The 23,569-nt window shown below is 40.2% G+C and overlaps 13 protein-coding genes across 15 annotated transcripts; 7 read left to right on the forward strand and 6 right to left on the reverse strand.

The window, feature by feature from the left end:
- The first annotated feature begins 29 nt into the window (after window positions 1-29).
- LOC108048381 (NADH dehydrogenase [ubiquinone] 1 beta subcomplex subunit 3) lies at window positions 30-746 on the forward strand. Of its 3 annotated transcripts, none has more exons than XM_017128981.1 (3): window positions 30-79; window positions 306-440; window positions 503-746. In XM_017128981.1, exons 2-3 carry the CDS (start codon window positions 313-315, stop codon window positions 708-710), a joined length of 336 nt encoding a protein of 111 aa, XP_016984470.1. In that variant the 5' UTR covers window positions 30-79; window positions 306-312; the 3' UTR covers window positions 711-746. The 3 variants fall into 3 exon arrangements, with proteins under 3 accessions (XP_016984470.1, XP_016984469.1, XP_016984468.1); XM_017128980.1 differs by having other exon boundaries at window positions 67-148; XM_017128979.2 differs by lacking the exon at window positions 30-79 and adding an exon at window positions 89-243.
- On the reverse strand, window positions 735-1,988 carry LOC108048380 (protein Rae1). The gene is made up of 2 exons (XM_017128978.2): window positions 1,499-1,988; window positions 735-1,441 (listed from the first exon to the last, which is right to left on the reverse strand). Exons 1-2 carry the CDS (start codon window positions 1,904-1,906, stop codon window positions 809-811), a joined length of 1,041 nt encoding a protein of 346 aa, XP_016984467.1. The 5' UTR covers window positions 1,907-1,988; the 3' UTR covers window positions 735-808.
- Window positions 1,989-3,898: 1,910 nt separating this feature from the next.
- Window positions 3,899-5,149, reverse strand: LOC108048377. Its single transcript, XM_017128972.2, has one exon. It carries the CDS (start codon window positions 4,821-4,823, stop codon window positions 4,251-4,253), a length of 573 nt encoding a protein of 190 aa, XP_016984461.2. The 5' UTR covers window positions 4,824-5,149; the 3' UTR covers window positions 3,899-4,250.
- A 3,860-nt stretch (window positions 5,150-9,009) lies between these two features.
- On the forward strand, window positions 9,010-11,330 carry LOC108043089. Its single transcript, XM_044457796.1, has 4 exons — window positions 9,010-9,115; window positions 9,167-9,887; window positions 9,939-10,658; window positions 10,712-11,330. The coding sequence occupies exons 3-4, from the start codon at window positions 10,634-10,636 to the stop codon at window positions 11,194-11,196; spliced, it is 510 nt and encodes a 169-aa protein (XP_044313731.1). The 5' UTR covers window positions 9,010-9,115; window positions 9,167-9,887; window positions 9,939-10,633; the 3' UTR covers window positions 11,197-11,330.
- On the forward strand, window positions 11,234-12,229 carry LOC108043096. Its single transcript, XM_017121645.2, has 2 exons — window positions 11,234-11,356; window positions 11,413-12,229. The coding sequence occupies exon 2, from the start codon at window positions 11,424-11,426 to the stop codon at window positions 11,883-11,885; it is 462 nt and encodes a 153-aa protein (XP_016977134.1). The 5' UTR covers window positions 11,234-11,356; window positions 11,413-11,423; the 3' UTR covers window positions 11,886-12,229.
- A 93-nt stretch (window positions 12,230-12,322) lies between these two features.
- On the forward strand, window positions 12,323-13,950 carry LOC108043094. The gene has a single exon (XM_017121644.1). It carries the CDS (start codon window positions 13,069-13,071, stop codon window positions 13,696-13,698), a length of 630 nt encoding a protein of 209 aa, XP_016977133.1. The 5' UTR covers window positions 12,323-13,068; the 3' UTR covers window positions 13,699-13,950.
- Window positions 13,951-14,017: 67 nt separating this feature from the next.
- On the forward strand, window positions 14,018-14,947 carry LOC108043093. Its single transcript, XM_017121643.2, has one exon. The coding sequence runs from the start codon at window positions 14,231-14,233 to the stop codon at window positions 14,864-14,866; it is 636 nt and encodes a 211-aa protein (XP_016977132.1). The 5' UTR covers window positions 14,018-14,230; the 3' UTR covers window positions 14,867-14,947.
- On the reverse strand, window positions 14,902-16,372 carry LOC108043091 (GPI mannosyltransferase 1). The gene has a single exon (XM_017121641.2). The coding sequence runs from the start codon at window positions 16,370-16,372 to the stop codon at window positions 14,972-14,974; it is 1,401 nt and encodes a 466-aa protein (XP_016977130.1). The 3' UTR covers window positions 14,902-14,971.
- On the reverse strand, window positions 16,246-16,592 carry LOC108043099. The gene has a single exon (XM_017121649.2). The coding sequence runs from the start codon at window positions 16,590-16,592 to the stop codon at window positions 16,395-16,397; it is 198 nt and encodes a 65-aa protein (XP_016977138.1). The 3' UTR covers window positions 16,246-16,394.
- A 3-nt stretch (window positions 16,593-16,595) lies between these two features.
- On the reverse strand, window positions 16,596-16,850 carry LOC108043097. The gene has a single exon (XM_017121646.2). It carries the CDS (start codon window positions 16,848-16,850, stop codon window positions 16,596-16,598), a length of 255 nt encoding a protein of 84 aa, XP_016977135.1.
- On the reverse strand, window positions 16,743-17,335 carry LOC108043098 (cx9C motif-containing protein 4). The gene is made up of 3 exons (XM_017121647.2): window positions 17,135-17,335; window positions 16,918-17,074; window positions 16,743-16,859 (listed from the first exon to the last, which is right to left on the reverse strand). The coding sequence occupies exons 1-3, from the start codon at window positions 17,196-17,198 to the stop codon at window positions 16,850-16,852; spliced, it is 231 nt and encodes a 76-aa protein (XP_016977136.1). The 5' UTR covers window positions 17,199-17,335; the 3' UTR covers window positions 16,743-16,849.
- Window positions 17,336-17,514: 179 nt separating this feature from the next.
- LOC108043092 (dr1-associated corepressor) lies at window positions 17,515-18,966 on the forward strand. The gene is made up of 2 exons (XM_017121642.2): window positions 17,515-17,677; window positions 17,883-18,966. Exons 1-2 carry the CDS (start codon window positions 17,636-17,638, stop codon window positions 18,849-18,851), a joined length of 1,011 nt encoding a protein of 336 aa, XP_016977131.1. The 5' UTR covers window positions 17,515-17,635; the 3' UTR covers window positions 18,852-18,966.
- Window positions 18,967-19,118: 152 nt separating this feature from the next.
- Window positions 19,119-19,694, forward strand: LOC108043088. The gene has a single exon (XM_017121639.1). It carries the CDS (start codon window positions 19,134-19,136, stop codon window positions 19,692-19,694), a length of 561 nt encoding a protein of 186 aa, XP_016977128.1. The 5' UTR covers window positions 19,119-19,133.
- Window positions 19,695-23,569: the final 3,875 nt, after the last annotated feature.

Consider the following 23,569-nt stretch of genomic DNA (forward strand, 5'->3'; position numbering starts at 1 on the left):
ATTTTTTAGTCCCTTCCTGCGATCTATCGATAAATCAGCTGGTTAGGCTTATCGTCTACTGTTCATCTCTAAGGCAACTGTGCGTATTTTTATAATATTATTTTCCTGGTGATTTTGGTTTAAATAGGGATATTTACGTGCGACAAAGGTGTTGTAGCATTATTTAAATTGGTTGTGTCTACAGCCCATAAGTTTTTTTCAATCCAGCAAGCCTTACTGCTTGTCAAACATAAACATTCTTATGTAATTATTCAGGGCTAGGTTAAACTTGCGCCTGGAGGATACTAATTTGTCTTGATTTCCAGTGCAGCAATGGGCGGACATCACGGAGAACCCTACACGGTGCCCCACGCATCGACCTACAAGGTGGAGAATGTGCCTCAGCTGTTGGAGGTGAAGGAGGCGCTGGCCCGGCAGGGATTGAAGGATCCATGGCTGAGGTGAGCTTTCAGATGTGGATTTAACTGGTCTTCTTCTAATATCGTTGATGGGGTTTCTCCAGGAACGAGGCCTGGCGCTACGAACCCAAGGGCTTCGGCACGCACAGATCCCGCTTGAACACCTTCCTCTTCCGCGGATTCGGCGTGGGATTCTGCGCCTTCCTGGCCACCGTCGCCGTGGAGTACGCTTTGGGCATTGGCAAGGGTCAGGGTGGCCATGGACATGGTCACGGCCACGAGGAACACGACGATAAAGCCGGTCACCATTAGCTAAATTGAATAAACACATTGTACTCTCGCTCCGAATCCGTTTATTCACAATACATATACGTGTAAGGGTTTTCACTAAAACTAAAGTAATCCTCCGATCAGTTGATGCGCGGCTTTAGCTCGTCGTAGCACGAGCGCAGGAAGATCTGTGGCTTCTTGGCCGGGTTGAAGTACTCGTGTCCCTTGGACCAGTCGTAGCCAACGGCGTAGGCGAATATCTGACCGTTGGCATTGAATCCGCACTTGGTAATGGACTGATCCATAGCCTCACTGGACTTGAGCTTGGTTCGGGCGTCCTTGTCCCAGAAACTGAAGGTGCCATCGGAACCGACGGTTACCAGGGTGCCGTGCACCGGATGGAATGCAATATCGTTCACGGCATAAATGTCCTGGAAGCCCGAGGTGCTTGTGGAGCGGTGGCACTTGAAGGTGAAGTTATCTTTGGGGTTCGCCGGATTGACGTACTGTATGGCCACGCGGCCCTCAATGCTGCCCAGGGCGTAGCCGGTGGGTTCCTTCTTTTTGTCCTTAAAGATGGAGATGGCACGGTGCTGGTATTTCAGGGGGCTCTCCTGACGCTTGTACTCCGTGGGACTGTTCTGCAGCGAGTATATGATGAGCCCTCGGTTGGCAGTGCCCACCACGGCCATGGGGTAGTCCACATCGGCGCAGTAGCACCGCTCGGGCAAATTGATGGCCATCATGGGATTGGGCGAACGAGTGTCCCAAAACTAAACGAAAATGGGCTATTATAAATATGTTTATCCCAAGTATATGACTTGTTTTACCTTTAGGGTCTTGTCCCAGGAGCCGGTCATCAAGCAGGTGTATGTGGGACCCTTAACCATGTGGCACGTCTTCACAGGACCATCGTGGGCCGCAACCTGCATCACCTGGTCCGAGGCCAGATCCCAGAGCTTCACCTGCTTGTCGCAGGAGGCCACGAACACCTTGCTGCCGTCGTCCGACCAACAAACGTCCAGCACCGGTCCGCCCATGGTCTTGATCGACTTGGGCACGGTAGCCCCATTCTGCTCCACTTCCCAGCAGCGGACGCTGCTATCCCAACTTCCGGCCACCAGGAAGTTCTTCTGCACCGTGCTCGGGCTGAACTCGAGCGCCGAAACAGAGTCATCCGGCGGGGAGGCCACCTCAAAGTCGTTCATCCGGTTTGTCGATTGTGTAGCGCCAAACATTATCTTCTGCTTCAGATGTCGCAAAATGTTTGTGTTTATAATAGTTCGCCGAAGAAGAGCGCTGAGGAAAGTGTGACCAAACCATGCGTAGAAACCGCGTTGCACCTTCCGATAGATCGAATGGAACTATCGATACTCCTCGAGTTAGTGGTATTTTCGGGCCAATTGGCGGGAAAGCAAAATTGATTCAAAAATTAAAGTGTTCTAATCGGCTTACTCAATCGACAATTCAAAGCTTTTCTAAATTGATAGTTAGACTACCTAGTTTTTTAGTAGAAGAAAGCTTTTCCGACTTTTAAAAGAACATATGTATATTCTTTATCAGGATTAATATCCGAATGGATCTAGCCATTTCCGTCCTTCTGTCCGCCTGTCCGCAGTTTCTTTCAAAATTTACATAAAAATTTATAGTCGAAGCATTCGAATATAGCGTTGCTCCTTGCTTTTAATGTCAAAAGTCTTAGAAATGTACTCCAGTTTCTACTTTTTTAAACCCTGGGAAATAATTGTCAATAGTTGGAGTGTCATACCATTGCAATCGGATCGCATCCCTTGCTAAAAATTTTTAGTTTTGTAAATTTTTATAATAAATCATGATTTACCCTCTATTAAACCATGATTTGACCGCTTAAAACAATAAGAAAATATGCCAAAATAAATTTTTCAAAAATCTACCGGGGAACGATAGTTCTCATCTACACAAATCAGGTCTTTCTTCATTTTCTCAAATTACAATAAAAAACTCAACATTTTATTTTTATTGCCAAAAGTTTTAAGTATTGACTCGAGTTTCGGGTTTTGATCAAACCCCGTTTTGATCCAACAATAACGACATTTCCCCTTTGATCTATTATAATATTACAGTTCCGTTCTGAAGTATTTAAGATATTCGGCAATGAAATGTGTTCGTTTCACTTAATACCGTTTATTTTGGCTTCTGATAGATTGCGGATATATAAAAACACGTAAAATGTAAAAATAGATAATATATTTGTGGCAGGATAAGCCCAGCTTGTTGTATTGGTGCATCAAGTTCAGCAGATGCCGCCACCTAAGACCAAATTGCTTGCCTCGCCGAAAGAAATGCAACATCAGCTGGGGAAATATATATCTTAAAATTGTTTAGCTGAGTAATGGGAATCGACAATAGCATTCCTTTTTGTTTTATTCTTGATTTCAAAACTTCTCCAAAAGAGTTCATAAAGCCAATTGATGTGTTTACATACCTACTTAGGTGGTTCCACTTTCACTCTTCAATAAAGAAATATACCAAAATTTTAGGAAAGTAATATTTTTAATTTATTTATTTTTTAAAATTCTTTAATTTTACTTATATTTTTAAAGTGAAGTACATCAATTAATGCTTACCTAATTTCTGTTGATAGAAATGATTAAAATGTAGTATTTTTGTTTTTAATTAAGAAGATATATCTAAAAAACAAGTTTAACTTACCCAGAGAAACAAAAAGTTTATTGCACCCAAACTTCGCATCTCTCGGCATTCTTAACTTTTTTCCAATAACCGGTGAGTGCGAGTGCAAAGGTGGCCTACGTATTTCGGCAATGAATTGTTGCTTTGTATGCCACTGTCAACTCGGAAAAAAAAATCCCCGAGAATTGATATTCGGCACTCGAAAGTCCGTAACCAAGGGCACCTATAGAAAAGCGAAATGTATTTAATTAATCAGTACCTACAACGATAGTGCCATATGTATGTGTCGTCTGTTTTTTCCGGTGAGAATTAAAATAGGTCAGTGCTCAAGTTTCCAGTGCATCAGCATCGCGATGATTAAGAGCCCATTCTTGGAAGTAGTGAATGGCACGACCCGACCCCAGAAAGTGGAGTACTCGCACGGCTTTTGCTCAAGAAAACATTTTCGGAATTCACTCATTATCTGGGTAGTTCACCAAGCTCCAATGAAAATGTGAAGTACTCTCAGAGGAGGGGATTTTGTAAAAGCAACAATTAAAAAGAAATACACCGCAAGTTCGTAAAGTTCATAATTATTTTAAATATATATTTGTGTTTCCTCTTTTAATCAGATTATTCATTCTCAGAATGAATATTAAGCTTTGTTCACTGTGCGTCGTTTTACGGCTAAACATACATATAAAGTCTCTAATCAGTGTGTGACTCTGTGATTATAAATGGATATTCTAGACTAACGACGTGGCGTTTAATACTTTACAATGCTGAATGGTTATGATGTAAATATTTGTAGCAGTCGGAAGTCACAGATATGACTAAGTGACTTTGAGCAGTCATTAGGAACCGTTGAGTTCGGCGGCAAGAGTTGCAGTACATTAATCTTTGGCCTAAGATGACTAGAGAGAGCCTCCTCCTTCAAATGCTCACGTTTATGGCATTCTTGATCACAATATTCCCAGCTCCGTGTTGGATTGTGAAATTGCTGTCGATCTCAACGCCACCCGGATTGGAATCCGTTGGCTTGGGGTTTTTGGATCGAGTGCTGGGCTTTTTCTTGGCCCCACCGCTGAGATCCAGGGACTTGACCACCTTGAGCAGTCCATTGCAGCCCGTGTAGTCCACCACCTGCTGTGTGGAATTGCTGCCCAAGTAGATCCTACCATCATTGCCCGTATACTTGAGTGATCCGCTGTTGCTCTGGATCTTCAGTCTGGTGGCATTGCCAATTATGTGCAGGCTGCCGGAGTTATTCACAATCCGTATCCGGTTGCCATTGCCGATGATCCTCAGATCCCGCGAGTTGTTCTCGATGCGGTATTCCTTGCAGTTACCCACCAGATCCTTGCTGGCATAAATGGTCGTTTCCGGCGGCGTGGTACTCCTCTTGGTCTTATTGGGGGATTTACCCTGCTCTTTCTGGCATGTAGAGCACTCGTCATCGTCGTACGAATCGCTCGCCGAATCGGTCTCTATCACACGAACGCCCATTTTTGTGTGAATTACCTCAGATTTCGTTTCTTTCCAATGCTAATCACTAACAAAAATCACCGAGTTCGGTCAGTGGTCAGTTAGCTCATTCTCCAAGTCTATCAGTGGCTATCTCTCTTTTCTCTGTCTCCGGGGGAACCCTGCGAACGATGAGCAATATTTCGGATGTCACAGCTGCGGTCTAAGGTCAAAAATATCCAATTGTGTGGTTGCTAATGCTGGGGGATCGTCTGTTTCCGTAAGGGGAATTCCCTCTGATATTGCTCTTTTCTTTTGTTATGTGTTGAGTAAACGATTTCGGGTTTACTTTCGCTGTGTGTGCTCAACGCTGGCACTTTGGCTATTGAACGATAATTCCGCTCGGGAGCCGCTTTTATACCAGCCGGAGAGTCTAGCGGCGGGGCTTTTTTATTTCGCCCGAGGGCCGGCACTAAAATCACCTCGTAGGCATGAGAGACTCGAATTTTTTCGTCACTCGGCCAGCTGGGAAGACCTTTGATAAGGTCTTAAAATTTATTCGGCATGATTAATACGAACCTTGCTTTGGGCCGGCTATCTCTTTCAGTTAAAAAGACTTATTCATGGGTCCTTTTACTACGTACGGCTTACCAGACAGAACGCCCATTTTCTACAGTGAAATACAAATGATTAAGGTGCGTGGTTCTTTCTTTTCCAATAGCCCCGATTTATACTTTGGAAAATATTAAACGTGAAATTAATTCAAATTCGATTTAAAATATATATATTTAAATAGTTTTAAATATTTAGTAATATTTTTTTTTTAAATAAATGTAATAATCATTTTTATTTAGATCGTATATTTTTACCAAAATGTTATCGCAAAAAACCACACAAAATTAAAAATACAGTTAAATAAAATATTGGTTAAGAGAATAACCTTTTAAAAATTTAAAAATAAAAGTTAAAAAATACTTTTATTAAAGTCAAAAATTAAGTATTACAATAAATACTTGAAAAATACTATATTTTCAGATATTTCATTATTCTAATAATATCGTCCAGAAAATGTAACTTTTTCTTGTGTAGACAGTTATCAGTTCATGAAGTATAGCAAAATTTTGATGGGGATTTTTGCCAACTCCCTTATCATTGTTAAGTCCCTTGATATTGACTTGTTGATTTCGGTATGGGGTCGTAAATGTGGTGCCAAAACGGCACATAATTAGAACCACCTGAACACAAAGGGGTAATAACCCTCCGTTTGTACACCACCCGTAGATAAGACGATAAAGTTTTCCGCTCTAGAAAACTATCATATACATATTTAAATAATATTTACCCGGTTGCCAAGTGGGATATTGCAAGCTAGTCGTTTCCTAGTCGAGTTCGGAGCCTGTTTGTTTACAAACAAAAACTCACACCCGTACTTTTCACATCAGATTTTATTAGCAATTGATTAACTACACATATGTATGTATGTACATACATACGTCTCAAAAGCTTCCGAATTCCAGTCGTCATTCGCTCGATCTTGGCATTTTCTGCGTTCGATTCAAGTTCAGCTTGGGTTTCGATTTCAGTCGGTTGGTGAGCTCGGTGGCGAGCAGAACCGGGAAACACAAAGCATATGTATCGAGATCGCCATTTGGATAAACACGCTTTAATGTAAACAGTTGGGTCAATGTTTGTTCTAGCGGGGAAAGCACCGGGGATAAATGTATAGCCGCTGATATATACTATAGCAACAAATGAAAGGGGTGCACTAAGGTGAATTGCGTAAACTGTATTTTTGTGTTTTATTTTCAGGGTACATTTTTATTGACAAATCAATTATCTCTTTCGGAATATAATAAAATGATTTATTTGCTGGATCGCAATTTTAGGGCAGTAAACGGGGACTTTTCTGCAGTTATCTCAATCGTACTTGACATTTACCAAAGTCGAAATGAAAACAAAGTTATATGCCTTATAAGGTACAAATCGCTTGGTGTTATATCAGCTAAATCTTGTATAGTACCAAATACACCTCGGCGTAGTTACAGCACACATAACGAGTAGTCGAAATGGAGAAATTGTGCGAGTGAAGAAAAACCCCCTCAACCCATCATCATCATCACCGTTGGCACCTGTAGCGAGCTACTATCTAGCACGCTTCTAATACCGGTACTATGAAAAAGTCACCGATGCCAAGTCGTTTTATCTGTTATTTAGATCACAGAGGGAAAGGGGCGTTTGTTTGTTTCCAGTTTTGAAACGAAATAATGCGTGTTTTGACAGACACTTGATAAGGTGTGAACGGTTAAAGGGGGCTTATGGTAAAGATAAACTTATATATTTTCGGACTGGCAAGATCTTAAATAGTCTTTGAACCTAGTAGAGGTTGCAGACCTGTTACAATATAAGTAAATATTTAGTCAGTCGAAATTTTTTTTTATACTTTATTTTTAGATTATATATTTTTGTTGTAAAATAATAAATTAGATAAATATTATACAAATCTGATATTGCCTTATTTAGTAACATTTTTACTTCTTTAAATGTTGCCATTATCCCAATTGTTTATTGCTAATAAAACTAATTCAATCTCAATTTAAGGAAGTTCAACTGAATTTTTTTATGCCCCGAGAAAAGTATTCAACAGTATTATAAGTTAGTGAGATAAGATAAGATAATTAATAAAAATATTTTATTTCTGAGAACACTTGTTTTCCCACGATAAATGTTTCCTTTTTAGGGTATTTGCTAATAGACTGGGATCAATTTTTGTATTTTTATTTATTTCATGAATTTGAAAATCCCCTTCTAAATGGCGACCACCTGTAAGTGTTTAATTTTCCGTGTCTAATATAAAAGCTTTTATTGTACTTGAATACATTTTACCACATACACACCAATAAATCCAATACAAGTAAACGTTCAACAGAACATATAGTCAGAATCAAATATTTTATCATTTTGAGGGGAACCGAATAATCTTTGGATCAGACGTAAAAGCTGGAGAGGTCGTAATTAAATAATACTAGGAAAACTGCCGACAGGCGATTTTCGAAAATTTTGAGGGATGATAAATGAATTCGTATAGCGAATGAATCCTAGTTTTCAGACAATTTGAAGTAATATGGATATAAGAATATCTGTTACAAAGTTTACACTTGATACATAGGTGAAATACATTGAACCATAAAATTTTAGATTCTTATGAACCAGTAATTAAATATGTTTTGTTTACATTCTCAAAAACTGTTATAATAATTTAAATATTTTTGAAATCTTGGACGTGTTAGAAGTCAAACAAGAAAATATATCTGGGGTTGATAGAAACGTGTCAAAAGATTGTAGGGATTCCACAAAAATAAAACTTGAAAATAATTGTTGTTCAGTGTAAAACCTTGAAAAACAATCTGCTATTGTTCACGGATTTGGAAAATACAAAACAACTGTTTTCCACTCCACCTCATTTTGAAAACATAATTTTTAACCATTCACAACTGGATATAAACAAAAAACTCCCATCAGTAATATTGTATTTAGAGTGATGTTTTCTTTCAAATTATTGTTTTGATAAATATATACAATCAGTCTTTATTTACGTTCTGCCAAGTAAGATGCATTTTTTTTAAATTGTAATCGGTTTCAATCAATTTATTTTTTAGATAATGAATGTTTTGGCTATAGGAACAGAGGAGACCAGCGACATGTTAATCAGACCCTCGATATCAAGGAACCGAAAGGCTAATTTTCAATTAGATTTCGAACAACACTTATAGAAAATTCTACTGAACGGTGGTAAACCATTGAAAAGTTTACTTGACGAAAAAGCTGTCGAAATATGTTCAGCAAATGAAATTAAGAAAAACGGATCCCATTATTACGAGTTTGGACCGGAGCTCAAAATAAATGGCTGGATAATAGATGGAGCTACATTTAAAACCAAGGGTGTACTATGACCATTGGATTAAAGATATCGTAGTTAAGTATATCAATGACTGTAGAGACTTTATACAACCAACAGTAAGAAATGACTTACACGACGAACAAATTGAAATCTATCAATATCTGTGCCATCTTAATGGCAATTTCAGTAATAAGTAATTTGTAAATTAATAAAAAAACAACTGTTATAAAGTTCACCCTATTTTAAAAACATATGTTTTTAACCATTCACAACTGGATATAGCAAAAAAAATTCCATCACTAATATTGTGCTTTTAGGGTGAGCTTTCAGTTGAAATTATTGTTTTGGTAAACAAATAAAATAGACTCTGACAGTTGCCATTAAACATAAAGAAATAAGCTAGAAATAAAAACATTCTTCAGTTACGTTCTTCCAGGTAAGATTATTTTTGATTTATTGTAAACTGTTTAATTATAGTACTTTTCAGAACCCAACATGTCGACGAACTCGAATGTTTTGGCTATAGGAACAGAGGAGACCAGCGACATGTTAAACAGGGTCTCGATCTCAAGCAACCGAAGGGCTTATTTTGAATCAGATTTCGAACAGCACTTACAGAAAATTCTCCTGAACGGCGGAAAACCACTGAAAAGTTTACCTGACGATAAAGCTGTCGAAAGATTTGCTTCAAATGAAATTAAGAAAAACGGATCCCATTATTACGAGTTTGGACCGGAGCTCAAAATAAATAGCTGGATAATAGATGGACCTACATTTGAACCCAAGGGTGTACTACGACGTGTTAAGGATCGAATAAGCAAGGACCATTGGATTAAAGATAACGTTGCTAAGTATACCAAGGACTCCAGAGACTTTATACAAGCAACAGTAGGAAATGCATTACACGAGGAACAAATTGAAATCTATCAATATCTATGCTATCTTAATGGTAATTTCAGTAATAAGTAATTTGTTAATTAATAAAAAAACAACTGTTATTAAGTTCACCCTATTTTAAAAACATATGTTTTTAACCATTCACATCTGGATATAAACAAAAAATTTCCATCACTAATATTGTGCTTTTATGGTGAGCTTTCCGTTGAAATTATTGTTTTGGTAAACAAATAAAATAGACTCTGACAGTTGCCATTAAACATAAAGAAATAAGCTAGAAATAAAAACATTCTTCAGTTACGTTCTTCCAGGTAAGATTATTTTTGATTTATTGTAAACTGTTTAATTATAGTACTTTTCAGAACCCAACATGTCGACGAACTCGAATGTTTTGGCTATAGGAACAGACGAGACCAGCGACATGTTAAACAGGGTCTCGATCTCAAGCAACCGAAGGGCTTATTTTGAATCAGATTTCGAACAGCACTTACAGAAAATTCTCCTGAACGGCGGAAAACCACTGAAAAGTTTACCTGACGATAAAGCTGTCGAAAGATTTGCATCAAATGAAATAAAGAAAAACGGATCCTATTATTACGAGTTTGGACCGAAGTTCAAAATATATGGCTGGTTAACAAATGGACCCACATTTGAACCCAAGGGTGTACTACGACGCGTTAAGGATCGAATAAGCAAGGAACATTGGATTAAAGATAACGTGGCTAAGTATACCAAGGACTCCAGAGACTTTATACAAGCAACAGTAGGAAATGCATTACACGAGGAACAAATTGAAATCTATCAATATCTGTGCTATCTTAATGACAATTTTAGTAATAAGTAATTTGTTAATTAATAAAAAAAATAAAATGTTTAAGTCCACTCTGTTTCAAACACATGTTATTAAACTTTTACAAGTATTTTTAAACAAAAAATAACCATCACTAATGATGTGCTTTTATTGTGAGCTTTCCGTTGACATAAAATTAAATAAAAACCCATAACGAAATCATACGTTACTGAAATCACTAACCATACTGTATGGTAACCATGTTGTATGGTTAGTGCTGAAATTCAACCAGGTAAGTTGGATCACAAAATCGGAATACTCTTCACCAACCAAAATTTCTTTCAGAACCAAATATGGCGGAAAAATCAAATGTTTTGACTATTGGAACCGACGACATTGAACATTCAGATAGAACTAAAACAGGGACCCCAAGGATCCGAAAAGAGTTTCTTGATTCAGAATTAGAGAAGCATTTGCAAAAAATTTTACTAGATGATAGGAAACCATTTTCAACCGTTTATGAAGACAAATCAGTCGAAACGTTTTCTGCGAAAGAAACTAAGAAAAACGGACAACAATATTACGAATTTGGTCCGGGTGATAAGATAAATGGTTGGATGATCAATGGTCCCACATTTGAACCCAAGGGTGTTCTTAAACGTGTAAAGAATCGAATAAGTAAAGGTTTTTGGATAACTGAAAACGTTGTCAAGTATCCAAAAGACTCAAGAAATTTTATAATCCAAACGGTTTCCAATGCCTTAGATGAAGAAAGTTCAGCTATTTATCATTATTTGTGTTATCTGAATGAAAATACTAAACGCAAATAAGCTTAAAATCATATGTTATTGGCCAATCACCATGGTTTATAAACAACTTAAATGCCATCACTAACTTTAAGCTTTTAATGTAAACTTTCTTTCTTTAGTAAACAAATAAAAGAACTGTGGTCATTTAAAAATTAGACATCTTACGTAGAGACTCAATCTGGTAAGCTGAACGAGTGCTATTCTAAAACTTCCTTCTTTATTAAGCTATTTTTTCAGAACCAAACAAGATGTCAAATTCGAATGTTTTAACAATTGGAAATGAAAGTAGCGAATCACTAGACAAATTACACTCAACAAAGAACTCTAAAGCGAATTTTGATATTGCCTTTGAGAAACGTATGCAGAAGTTACTTCTTGAAGGCGATAAGCCACCAAAACTTGATGAAACATCAATCGACAGATTTGCAGCCACTGAGATAATGAAAAATGGTAAACAATATTACGAGTTCGGCCCTGATAATTTCAAAAATGGAACAATAATAAGTGCGGTTTTATTTGATCCCAAAGGCATGCTTTTACGTGTAAAAAATCGAATCGGTAAAGAACACTGGGTTAACGAAAACGTAATTCAGTATCGAAAGAACTCAATGATATACATTCAGCAAATTGTTTCGGATGCCTTACGAGAGGAAGAAATGGAAATCTATCAATACTTGCGATATCTAAATAAAAGTGCCTGTACAAAGTGATATTTTCCTAGATTTTATAAAATAAAAGTATATAGTTGTTATACAAATTATTTTTATTGTATTCAACAATTTAGACTTAAACTTTTAATATTAATTTTTAAAAATATTGTGTTATGATATTAGTGCCTCTTAATTTATTTATTTACCAATTTAATATATTTGTAAACTAAAAGGTTCATTGCTACTCTTGAGCTTTTTATTGTAAACTTTCAATTGTGAAATCGATTAATTCTATTTATGTGATATGTAAAAGGTTTCATAGTTTAGTTGCTTAGCAGGTGTTTAAAGATACAGTGTCTAATAATGGCAAATAAAAGAGATTCGTCTAGAATTACTAAAACGGACTCATCTGAATTGCTCACTTTAAACATTGAAAGAGCCAAACCAAGTCGAGGACCTCCACGAATTAGGATAAAATTAGCCCGACTACTTTTCCTTTATTCTAAGTAGAACAATGTTGAAAAGCAATGTACCTCCTGCTCCCCCAAAGGAAAATATTTGGATTTACACACAACTTCTAAGTTTTCTGTATCTTGAAAAACCCTCCGCTCGGAAAAGAGTTTATCATATGTTCCTGTCGACTGAAAAGGATTGACAAAATAACTACGATAGGGTACGAAAAATATACGAAAATAGAAAGGACATAAAAATCGTAAATCAGTTAACCGAAAACTCGCTCTGTGCGAGAACCTTATATCGTAGGGTTCAGAAAATGTTCTCAGATGCTACTTGGAACAAGCAGGGCAATGTTTTCGAAACCGAGATGACTTCGGATACAGATATCTGGGCACTTTCAAGAAGGTTGAATGAGATTCGCTCCGAGGATGATGAAAGACTCTTCAATTACATCAAGTTTCTGAGTGTTAGAAAGAGTTAAACTATTTGTATTAATTGTGAAATTATATATTAAATAAACATTTCAAAAAAAAGTAACAGATTTTTAATCGTCGAATGGTCTACATATAAAGTTCACCCTAATCTGTAAACAGATGTTATTGTAAGTAACCATTCACACACATGATGTCAACAATAAGCGATGACTAATATTGAGCTTTTGATTTTAGTTGAATGTGAAATTATTTCTATCGATCAATAAAATAAATGTTAGGTTCACTCATAATTCAGTATTCTCGTAGAACTTTAAAAAGAAGGTACAAACTTAATATAGCAAAGATTTCAAGCAATGGAAAAGGAAGATCAACAATATAATATATCAAAACCATCCGAAGCACCAGTGCTTAATATTTCGGGAAAGGTGGAACCAAAGCGCAATCCTCCTCGTAGTAGGGGTAAAAAGCAACCGGCTGCTGTCCCTTCTACAATTTCCGTAGTTCCTGAACAGCCAAAAATTAATCCGACGACATTTCCATACATCATGGGCAGGGTCCTGTTAAAAACCAATGATCCACCTGCAGCTGTGCCGAAAGTAAATCCATCGGACTTTAGGCAGTTTCTTTGCGTATTGCCTCTTGAAAAGCCAGCTTGCAGAAAACGAGCATATCACTTGTTTATATCCAATCAAAATGAGTTGGAAAACGACTCGCAAAATGTGCGAAAAATTTACGAGAACAGAAAAGACATCAAGATTGGAGAGCAGATTCATTTGGACGCCCTTTGTGCGCGATCACTGTATCACAGAGTCCAAAATAAACTAACCGATGTGCAGTGGAACAAACAGCGAAATATTTTTGAGACTGAAAAGATCGGGGAAAGAGATGTCTGGAACATGTCGCAGAAATTGTATCAGTTTGAAAACGAGGAAAGGGAAAAGCTTATTAATTTTGCAAAGTTCCTGGTCGCCACGAATAGCTGACCAGATAGTCTTCGATTTTTTATCATTAATTCTTTCTGAGCAAGCTGAAGAAGAGTTCCCTAATAATATACATAGAACGGATCTCTTATGAAACACAATTGATAGGCAGATTGTAAACAACTTTATTTTAAATTACAGTGATTACCAATGATAAAAGTTGTTTAAATTGATTTAAAAGCTTACAAATAAATGAAATTAAACTTGTACCAATGATATATATTGTTAAAATAAACTCAAATTCTTTAAATTAAATAAAATGATATTTTGTTATAAATAAATGAAATTTAAAAGTTAAAGTTCACTCTAATCAGCAACCATATGGTTGCCATTCTCTGGGAGATATAAACAAACACCACCACTAATTCTGTGCTTTTCCTGTGAACTTTTTGGTTGTGAAATAATACATATTTAGCTATTTCGATTGGCTACAAAACAATCCATCCATTTAAGCGGTGGTTTTCGGTCAACATAATTCAGTATTTGCGAAGACATTGACAAGACAGTCGTTAAAAAATACAACAAAGTTAAAATTATGGAAGCTGAAGCTCAAGAAAATAATAATACACCTTTGTCTGCGAGCAGTCCCAAAACTGAGTCATCAGCAGAAGTACCTGTGCTTAATATATCCGGAAGGGTGAAGCCAAACCTAAATACTCCCCGCATAAGGGGAAAAAAAAAGCCAGCTCCGACGATTCCAGAGGCTCCCAAAGTCAACCCGACCACATTTCCAGTGATTCTAAGCAGGATCCTACTGAAGAGCAATGTTCCGCCCGTAAATGCTCCGAAGGTGAATCCCGCCGACGACATACAGTACCTTTGTTTCCTTTGCCTGGAGAAACCGGCCAGTCGGAAGCGCGTGTATCACATGTTCATAACCACGGAAAAGGATTTGGGAAGAGACTACGAGCATACAAGACGCCTCTACGAGAATCGAAAGGAGTACAAGAATGTGAACAATATAAGCGTGCAAACTGTCTGTGCGCGGGCATTGTACCGCCGAGTCCAGAAAAAGTTCACCGATGTGCAGTGGAACAAGCTGGGAAATGTTTTTGAGACTGATATGGTCGGACTTAGTGATGTCTGGGGCATTTCTGACCGAGTTTACGCCATGCGAACCGAGGAACACGAAAGGCTATTCAATTACATCAAGTTCATGAACTCCTCATGAGCTAAAAAACTTTAGAATTTAATTTTCCACTAGTGTAAATTGTGATAACTTTTTTTATATTAAATCGCTATCTTGCACATACTTGTAGCATGGTAGATTGTTTGATTACAGTAACTTTCTGTAGCTTATCTTAAATTGGGTGAACCCATAGTGACTCAACAATTGTTCCAATATGTAGCCATTGGTGGCGAAAAACACGGCTCCCTGCAGTCCTATCCAGTAAAAGGTATTCCACGTCCGGAACTCCAGCAAATAGGCGGGCAGCAGCCACAGCGCCTGGGCGAGCAGCCAAAGGAACAGAAGACTGAAGCACCTTCTCCATGACAGCAGCTTGAAGTTGTTCAGACAGAGCGGAAGGATGGCCAAGTACCAGATAAAGTACTGCGAGGTTACCACCGAGTTATAGGTGACAATGACGAAGGCCACCGCGAAGATGCAGAACGGTAGTGTTTGACGAAACTGGCCGAAGCTGAGGCTCAAGTAGAGGATGAGCAGGAACTGCGGAGCGAGCACTAGGATCTTTATAACCACCGAGGGTTCCGCAACACTCGTCGCACTGCCCAGATATTGCAGAAGGAACTGCAGTGAAAAGTTGTGTCGCGGGTCCTTGCGTACAAAGTGGTACAAGTAGGCCTCGTATATGTATTCCCAACCGTACATTGAGTAGAAGGTCCAGGTGAAGGCCACCAGGCTGACAAGTGTTCCGATCACCAGGCACAACTGTTGCTTGTTGGGACGCAGGATTTGGCACAAGAAATCGAGAGGAGTTTGTGTGAGACGCGTTGACAGCGACAAATAGTAAGCCAAACTAAACAGCAACGGGTACAGACGAAGGTGAATAACCAGTCCGTGAGCTAAGCCTGCGCCAAATATAAGCCAGTGGCTCCGGGCTTCGTTGTGCTCCGATTTTAACAGCAGATATATTGTGAGAATCACGAAGAAGCTGGAGAAGCAGTCGCCACTGCCACGAGTGGATATTACAGCCGTCAGCGGATTGTAGAGCCAAAAGCAAGCGGATGCGCGGGCCAAATTCTCCGGATGACTTTTTGCGTCAAGAGCATCTAGCGATTGGTTGGATTCCCGTGGTCTGTTAAACTTGCTAAGTAGGTGCTGCACGGTCTTCTGGTACTGACTCTTGATCTCCATGTGCACCAGGCGATAAATGAGCGTGGCAATAAGCAGATCAAAGGTGGCATATAACAGCTTTCCCCACGCCGGATGCAGCAGAATATTGAAGGTCTGCAGGTACGCCATAATAGGGCTATATCGGTAGGTGTGCCTGGCGAATGGTGTGTCTCCCGCCAGCACCAAGCGCGCTCCATCTGTGACCACTTTGTAGTCTATATCTGTGTAGGGTACGGCGGACTGACTGTCGTGTATTTGTCCGTAGCATATTAAAGCGAGCCGCAGCAAGGCGGAGATTAGGATATGGGTCCGAAAGCTGGTCTGAATGATGCGACCACCCAGTCGCTGCCATCCCGCAGTCGTAACCTTTGTTTGCGTCATTTTGTTTATTGTTCTCGTATGTCTACAGCTTGGTCTTCATTTCCAAGGCGCTCTTGCGAATGCAGTTGAGGAACTCCTTGAACTCGGCGTCGCAGATCTTATGCTGCACGTTCAGATCCCGCGACACGCACACCGCGTACGCCGTGGCCTTATCCGCGCACTTGCTTACCAGAAGGGGATAATTGCGGAGTCGTTGGTTGGCCCTGCGCACCGATTCCATGCCTCAGCGCTTGTGCGGCGGCACCTTGATCTCCGGCGGCGGCAGGGGATCGGCAATGAAGCAGTCGTAGAGGGGCTTCGAGAAGAAGATCAGGAGCGAGGTGGTAATGCAGGAGATCTGAAAAAGGCGTGGATTCCGCTGGATCCACGAGCGCTTGGGCAGCACAGCGGTTCGCCTGCGTTGGTTAACCTGTTGCTGGTCCTTTTTGTCTAGCAAGTCTTGGATTTCCTTTGGTGGTTTGTACTGCGGTATGGTCATTATTTGTTCCTGCAAAGAATCGAGATTTAAGAGTGTAAAGCGGCACAGAAAACATGGCAGGACTCACGACTTGCCGGTTGGGATCTGCCCCTTTGATGCTTCTGGCAGATAGACCTTTTCCAAATCGATTCCACTGCAGCAAAGCGATTCTTTATGCCACTTCAGACAGCACTGGCGCATATCCTCCAGGACTTTTAGGCATTTGTCCTCCTGGTAGTTATTCTCTGTGAAGAGTGCCACCAGCTTACATAACAATGGAAAAAGGAGTCAATGCATGTGCTTACCGTTCAGGCAGGCTTGTATGCGGCAGGCGTTGGCTTTGCAAGGATCCTTGCGAGTGTTAGACATGTAATCCTGCGCTTATTTCCAGTGATTTTAAATTCTTATTGCATATCTGAAAATTACAGGCTGTCAGTGTTCTGCTTCTTATTTGCGGCTCAGCTCAAGGCATTCACAGCGCATTGGAACGATGCTGCCAGATCGCGCCAGGACAAGCAGTGCAAGCAGTGCACTTAATAAATAAAAGCAAAATAAAACACCATTAAGTAAATAATAACAAAGAGTATTAACATAATTTATAATTCAGAATAATTTAAGATGTTTTTAAAAATATATTTTTATTCATACCTGTGTGTTCCGTGTGAATGCCAGCCTGCTGCGAGAGCGACTGCCATTCAACCATCAACGCCGACAGTTGGGCACCAAGGAACTGTTCTTGTGTGAAAAACACTCACACATTTGTTTTATTTCGCTAGGACTCGAACGATTACTTCACAAATCGCAAAATGCCATCGAAAAAGAAAAAATACAACGCACGCTTTCCGGCGGTAAGTGGAAATCCCGGTTTTTTGGGCGGCTTGGAAATCCCTGCCGCTATTTGGCGGCCCTGAACGCCGAAGATGGGTTATCAGTTTTCGTGCATGTGTACATACATACACGCCTCGCATAATCAGAGGCTCGAAAAACAGATCGAACCGGGTGCGATTGGACTATAATGTGTTTATACTACATATATACATATACTCCATACAGGGCCGCATCAAGAAGATAATGCAGAGCGACGAGGAGATCGGAAAGGTGGCTCAGGCGGTGCCCGTTATCATCTCGCGCACTCTGGAGCTCTTCGTGGAGTCGCTGCTGACCAAGACCCTGCGCATCACCAATGCGCGCAACGCCAAGACGCTATCGCCCTCGCACATGAGGCAGTGCATAGTGTCGGAGAAACGGTTCGACTTCCTCAAGGAGCTGGTGCGCAACATACCGGACATCAGCGTCGCCGAGGAGGCCGCCTACAACGAGGACGATGTCCTGCGCAGCTCGCCGGAGGATCAGTACCCGGACTCGGACACGCCATACGATCTTAGCCTGCCATCGACGTCCATGCGCTCGCAGGCGAACGGAACCGCCGCCTACATGCGCTCCATGAGTCTGAATAATGGAGCAGGAGCCGGCGGTGCCACCAAGCGGCAGCTCCAGCCACAGCACAGCTCTACCTATCCAAATCCCACCACCATCCTGCCCGCCAAGTTGGCCCGCTCCGAGTCCACGCCGGCCTACACGCCCCGCGGCAGGCCACCCAATCACCTCAAGAAACAGTTGGTGCAGCTCGACACTGCCATACCTGCCCCGATCTGCAACTACGAACTCAACAAGCCCATCGTCAAGATCGACTACAGCCACGTCCAGATGCCCACGGGGAACCTGTGTACCCCGGATGCCTCCGATTCCGGCTCAGGATCGGGTGCCGGTTCAGGGGCTTTCAACTTCGATATCGCTGATCCGGTGATCAACATCGATCTGACAAATATCGTGGCCGCCGGAGCGGCGGGCAGCAGAATGCCCACCTCGATTGGATTCGCACCGGCCACGCCGGCGGATAACAACAACGTTAACCAAATGGCTGGAAAGAGCAGCGCTCCCATCATTCCAAAGGCCACCGCGGCATCAGCGACCCCCACTGAAACCGTTTTCGAGTTAGACGAAGACTATGACAATATTTGAATAGGATCTATGTAAATGCGCTTTTAAATTATTGATACATTAATATGTACTCTAGGCCTAAGTAATCACAATAACATTTTTTGCAAAATAAAGACCATGCTGGATTTTAAGCTGACATAATGTTTAATAATTAACTAAAGCAACTAAAGTATATGAAAATAATTTGATTTCCTACCATCATAGTAGGAAGTACCATAATAATACCTACATTCTAAGGTTCGGTGATAATATTAGTGCCCCAAGAGTTTTTTGTACTAAAATTGTACTCAAAAATTACCGGAAATGTTTGCATTTATGGAAAACGTAGAGAAGCCTCCTCTTGGCGACCGAAAGTCGTACATGAACATCACAGAAGCCAAGTTAATAGGCGATGTTGAGAGATATATCACCCAGCAGGAGTTTTCATCGGATGTCCAAGTGGCTCTAAAGCTGCAACACTTCTTCTATTTGCAATACAATGAAATCGCTGCCAAGTTGGAAGCTGATCTTGGGGCGGTGGTAACGCGGTTAGAAGCTGCCAAGAACAACTTGGGACTAGTGAAGAAATTTATGGATAATCCGGGCAAGGAATTCCAGAGCCTTATGCAAATATCACAGGGAGTATTTAGGTGGGTGACTGTAATGCCAGTGGAAAGGGTGACTCTTAAAGTGGGCAATGCTTTGCAAATGGAGTTTGATCTGCCGGAGGCACAGGAATTTATCAAGAAGGACATCACAAGCCTGGTAAAGCAGCGTCTGCAACACGAGCACGATATTGACTTTCTGCAGGATCAGGTGAACACAATCGAGATGAACTTGGCCGTTTTATATAAAAAAGGAGCCAATAAGGAGAATCCCCAATAATGTTAAGTTTCAAAATTATCCGTGGTTTTAGGTATTTACGTTGAGATTAACTCTGAGCTTTTCTATTGATCAAGTAAAATTTATTGAAGGAAATAAATTAAATTTATTATTCTAAAAGGTAAAGTTATAATTCCACTTTAATTATGCTTATTTCTAATTCAGCAAAAATGCAAATATTAATTTTAGACTTATAAATTGCAAAATTTACTTTTGTGTATTTTGTAAAGCTGAACCGCAAACTGTTTAAATGTTTTCTTTTGATATTATATTTAGTTTCATATTGGAAGAGTCTGAGGCTAAAAAACTTTAAAAAGTTTAAAACCCTTCGATAAAATACTATGGTTACACCTGTAATAATTCATAGTGTTTTATGAAAGAGATAATCTCACAGAACTGGTAAATTAATCATGGTAAGTAAAAAGGCTTATAATTTCTTATTTTGCTAGATTATCCTTCGTCTTTGGAGTTCCCCCTTAATACATACATTATTATTACTCTATTACTAGCCCCTCAAAGAGGTCAGAAAATCGGGACCGAAGTATTCTAGCCGGTGCCCTACTAAATGTGACCTTTATTTGCCGTGTTTGGGTATTTATAAGCGTATACACATCATAATAATTATTACTTAATTTCGCCAGGGAGTACCGCTTAGTCATTGTGTAATCCTCGGTCACAGCCAATTACAATTGAATGCCTTTCAATCCCCGTGGCCAGCTGTTCCTCTAGCATTCGTATATTCGCACACGCAATCTGCCAGCCACAATTGATATTAATTTGTGCCCGATGTGGGTCAAACTTTGATGTACTTCCCCTCATAAGGACACGAAAATATATGGTAAAGGACATACTAACAAAAAGAAGAGGAGCCTGGAAAAGTCAAATATCGCGTGGGAAAATCTTATTGCAGCCGAAATTACTCACCGCTCCCAGTTGGCAAAGGTGCAGTTTGAAATTATATGAATTTTCCCAACTGGGTTTGGCATAATTGATTAGGGTCAGTTTGGGGCCGAAATATGATTAGCCAAGCCCAGATTAGATTGCACAGGGAGTAGCTGGATCAAATTGGTTGATGCATCTCGGGACCATCGGGTGTGGGAATCGAGTACGACGAGTAAAAGAAAAATCAGATCTGCACACCTGCATTCGTGGACTCCCTGTCCACCTGTCTTGAGTCATGGCTAAAAAGTTTGAAACAATAAAAACAACTTGCGGCGCGCCGCCAGTGCCAAGTTTTCATGTCCAAGGCGTATTTATGTCAACCGGAAGTAGGTTTACTGACCCACGTATACCCGTACGGGTAGGCTGTCCAAACAGGGACTTCGGCTGGCCGACTCCTTCGGCGGTTTCTTCGGAGGCTTCTCCGCGCCCGAGTGGTCAGTTCGGTGGCAGTGGCAGTGGAGTTCCACAGCGCAGGACGATGTATAAGACGGTATTTGAACACGGCGGATTAGTTTTTCTACGGACGGCGAGTGCAGTGCATCGGATCGATGCAAATGCGCGTTACATTTTTTGGGTATTCAGTTTTTATTTGAAAGTTTTCTAACAATAACTCCACAAGTAACAAGCGGTTTAAAATCAAATCAAATTATTCAATCGTGTGCTTGAGAACAAAAGAAATTCGTCGGTTTAATCGAACTCCTTTAAACTTTAAAACTCCTTCGTGAAATGGAAAAAAAACCTAAAACAATTAACTCATAGATGTCTCTAGGAATTCCCCGAGTTGTGACTCCGTGACTCCACTTTTTGCTGGACTTTTGGGTTTGAGTTGGTAGCGAAGGGGCCGCTTTGGGGGCTAGCACGACATTAGCCAAGGATTTCTCCGGCACTGCCACTTAAAAAGCCCCCGACTCGAGGGTTCATGTGGGTTTGTCGGGCTGTGTTTGCACACATACCTGTCTTTAAGCGTTATTGCTGCCATTGCCGTTGTTGTCTTGATGTTGCAACAGTGCCCGGGTGGCCAGAAGGCAGCTCCGGGCCAAGTGTTGTTGACTCCTAGCCGCTGCACAAAGCAACGCGGAATTTGTTGCGGTTTTGACCCTATTCCAAAGCCAAGGAAAAGTGCAGTGTACTCGGCTTGGGGTTAGACTTAACTGAGTACTATAAAACGTTCTTAGTCGGACTTAATTTCCATTTTTATAAGGGTAAATCCTTTTAACGGAGTGCTATATTTTCATTAAATGATTTTAATGCTTATCTTTGTTGTAAAATATAATACATATTGTGAAGTTTTTTCGATTAATATTAATTTTCTGTTAGGGAAATGGTAGTTTCATTTTTTCAGAACTCCACAAGCATATGTTTTTTTTTTCAAAAAAACTATATTTTTATAAAAAAAAATTGGGATATCTATTCATATCTGTTAAGTAAAATTACAATTTAGGCGTATATAAAAAGTTCCAATTAGGTTATATTACCTTCCTTTAAAAGAATTTATATTTAATTTTCTTTTAAACCGTTTAATGGCTTAGCAAAATATAAATTATTCATATATTTTCAATATTCGTTTCACAAACGTAAACCTAAAGAACAGTTCCTAATATTAATTAGATTTTAAAGGAGTTGGTGAACACATTCAGAATATTATATTCCTTTGTCAAAATCGTAATCAATACTATTTTAGATTCTTGTAAACTAAAAGCAAATTCTATTTGATCCACAATATATATTTTTGGTATTAGTTAAAACAAATTGTATATTTCCCCAATGGTTTTGCTTTCCTTTTCGAACACGATAAAAATGAGAGTCATACTGTACCAAACCCCATAAAAAGTGAGTGGCTATAAGTGCATTAAAGTGAAACGAGCCAAAGTGCGTGATTGATTCACATGCGTGAATTCAGTAGATCACTGCCATGCAAAAATCGGGCATCCTGAAATATGAGAAATTAGTGAGCTCTAGCAGGGGGAGGGGGAGGGGGGCTGATTGTTGTTCGGTGTGCGAGTGTTCGAACATCGCGTGCCACCGAAATACCAACAGGTGTCACAGGCTGCCAGGGGAAATAATCAAAAGTTGTCTAAGAGGCAGAAAAAGAAGCACACGCCGAGCAGATGAACAAAACATGCAAACAACTAATGCAGCCGCCTCGCAGAACGGCGAATAGCGGAAAACTCGCGGCGAATTCGGCACCCCGGTCGCTTTTCTTTTCGGCTTTTCAGTTCGCCAGTCTCAATATCTCAGCGGCTCTGCGTGTGCAAACTGCTCTTGTTGTTGTTGGTCTTGTTGATGTTGCTGTTGTTGTCGTGTGTGGGGCACTTTGTGCTGTTTTGGATTTGAAGTGTAGGCAATATTTCTCGTGAAGGCCTCCTTTGCTCACTTACCGCTGGGCGGCCATCAGTTTAAGTTAGGCAGCGGCCACGTTCCGTCGCCTTCGCCGCTCCGCGTTTCCATTATTTGTTGCGGCTTTTCAGCAAATACATTCTATTTCGGAATTAGTGTAAACTTTAAACCCAAATGGCCTCAAACGGAAAAGTAAATTATATAATGCGCTTCTACACCCAAAAAAAAAGAGTTCAGTGTGGACGTGGCAGTAATTAAGAGACGTTATTAAAGTGTGACCGAGTCCTAATGAGATGCATGAAAACTGCGTGTAATGTGGAAAATGGTTTAAAAAAAACCAATTCGCAAACTGTTGGGGAGCTAAACTGTGAGCCGGCCAACTCCGCACACGCGTCATGGCCACAATAAGAAAAGAAAAAAGAAAAGCCGGCCAAGTCACTTCCTGTGGCCCAAAGTGTGTCACCGAAATTCGGGCGGCGGCGGGCCATAAAATGTAGGTTAAATATTAGGCAGAGGAAAATCAATGCGAACAAAGGCCATTCATTCACACCTTCCGCCCTCCTTGGGGCTACGTCATTCCGCAAAAATATCTGCGTACT

This window comes from Drosophila rhopaloa, unplaced genomic scaffold (genome assembly GCF_018152115.1).
Source record: "Drosophila rhopaloa isolate 14029-0021.01 unplaced genomic scaffold, ASM1815211v1 contig_115, whole genome shotgun sequence".
Lineage (NCBI taxonomy): Eukaryota > Metazoa > Arthropoda > Insecta > Diptera > Drosophilidae > Drosophila > Drosophila rhopaloa.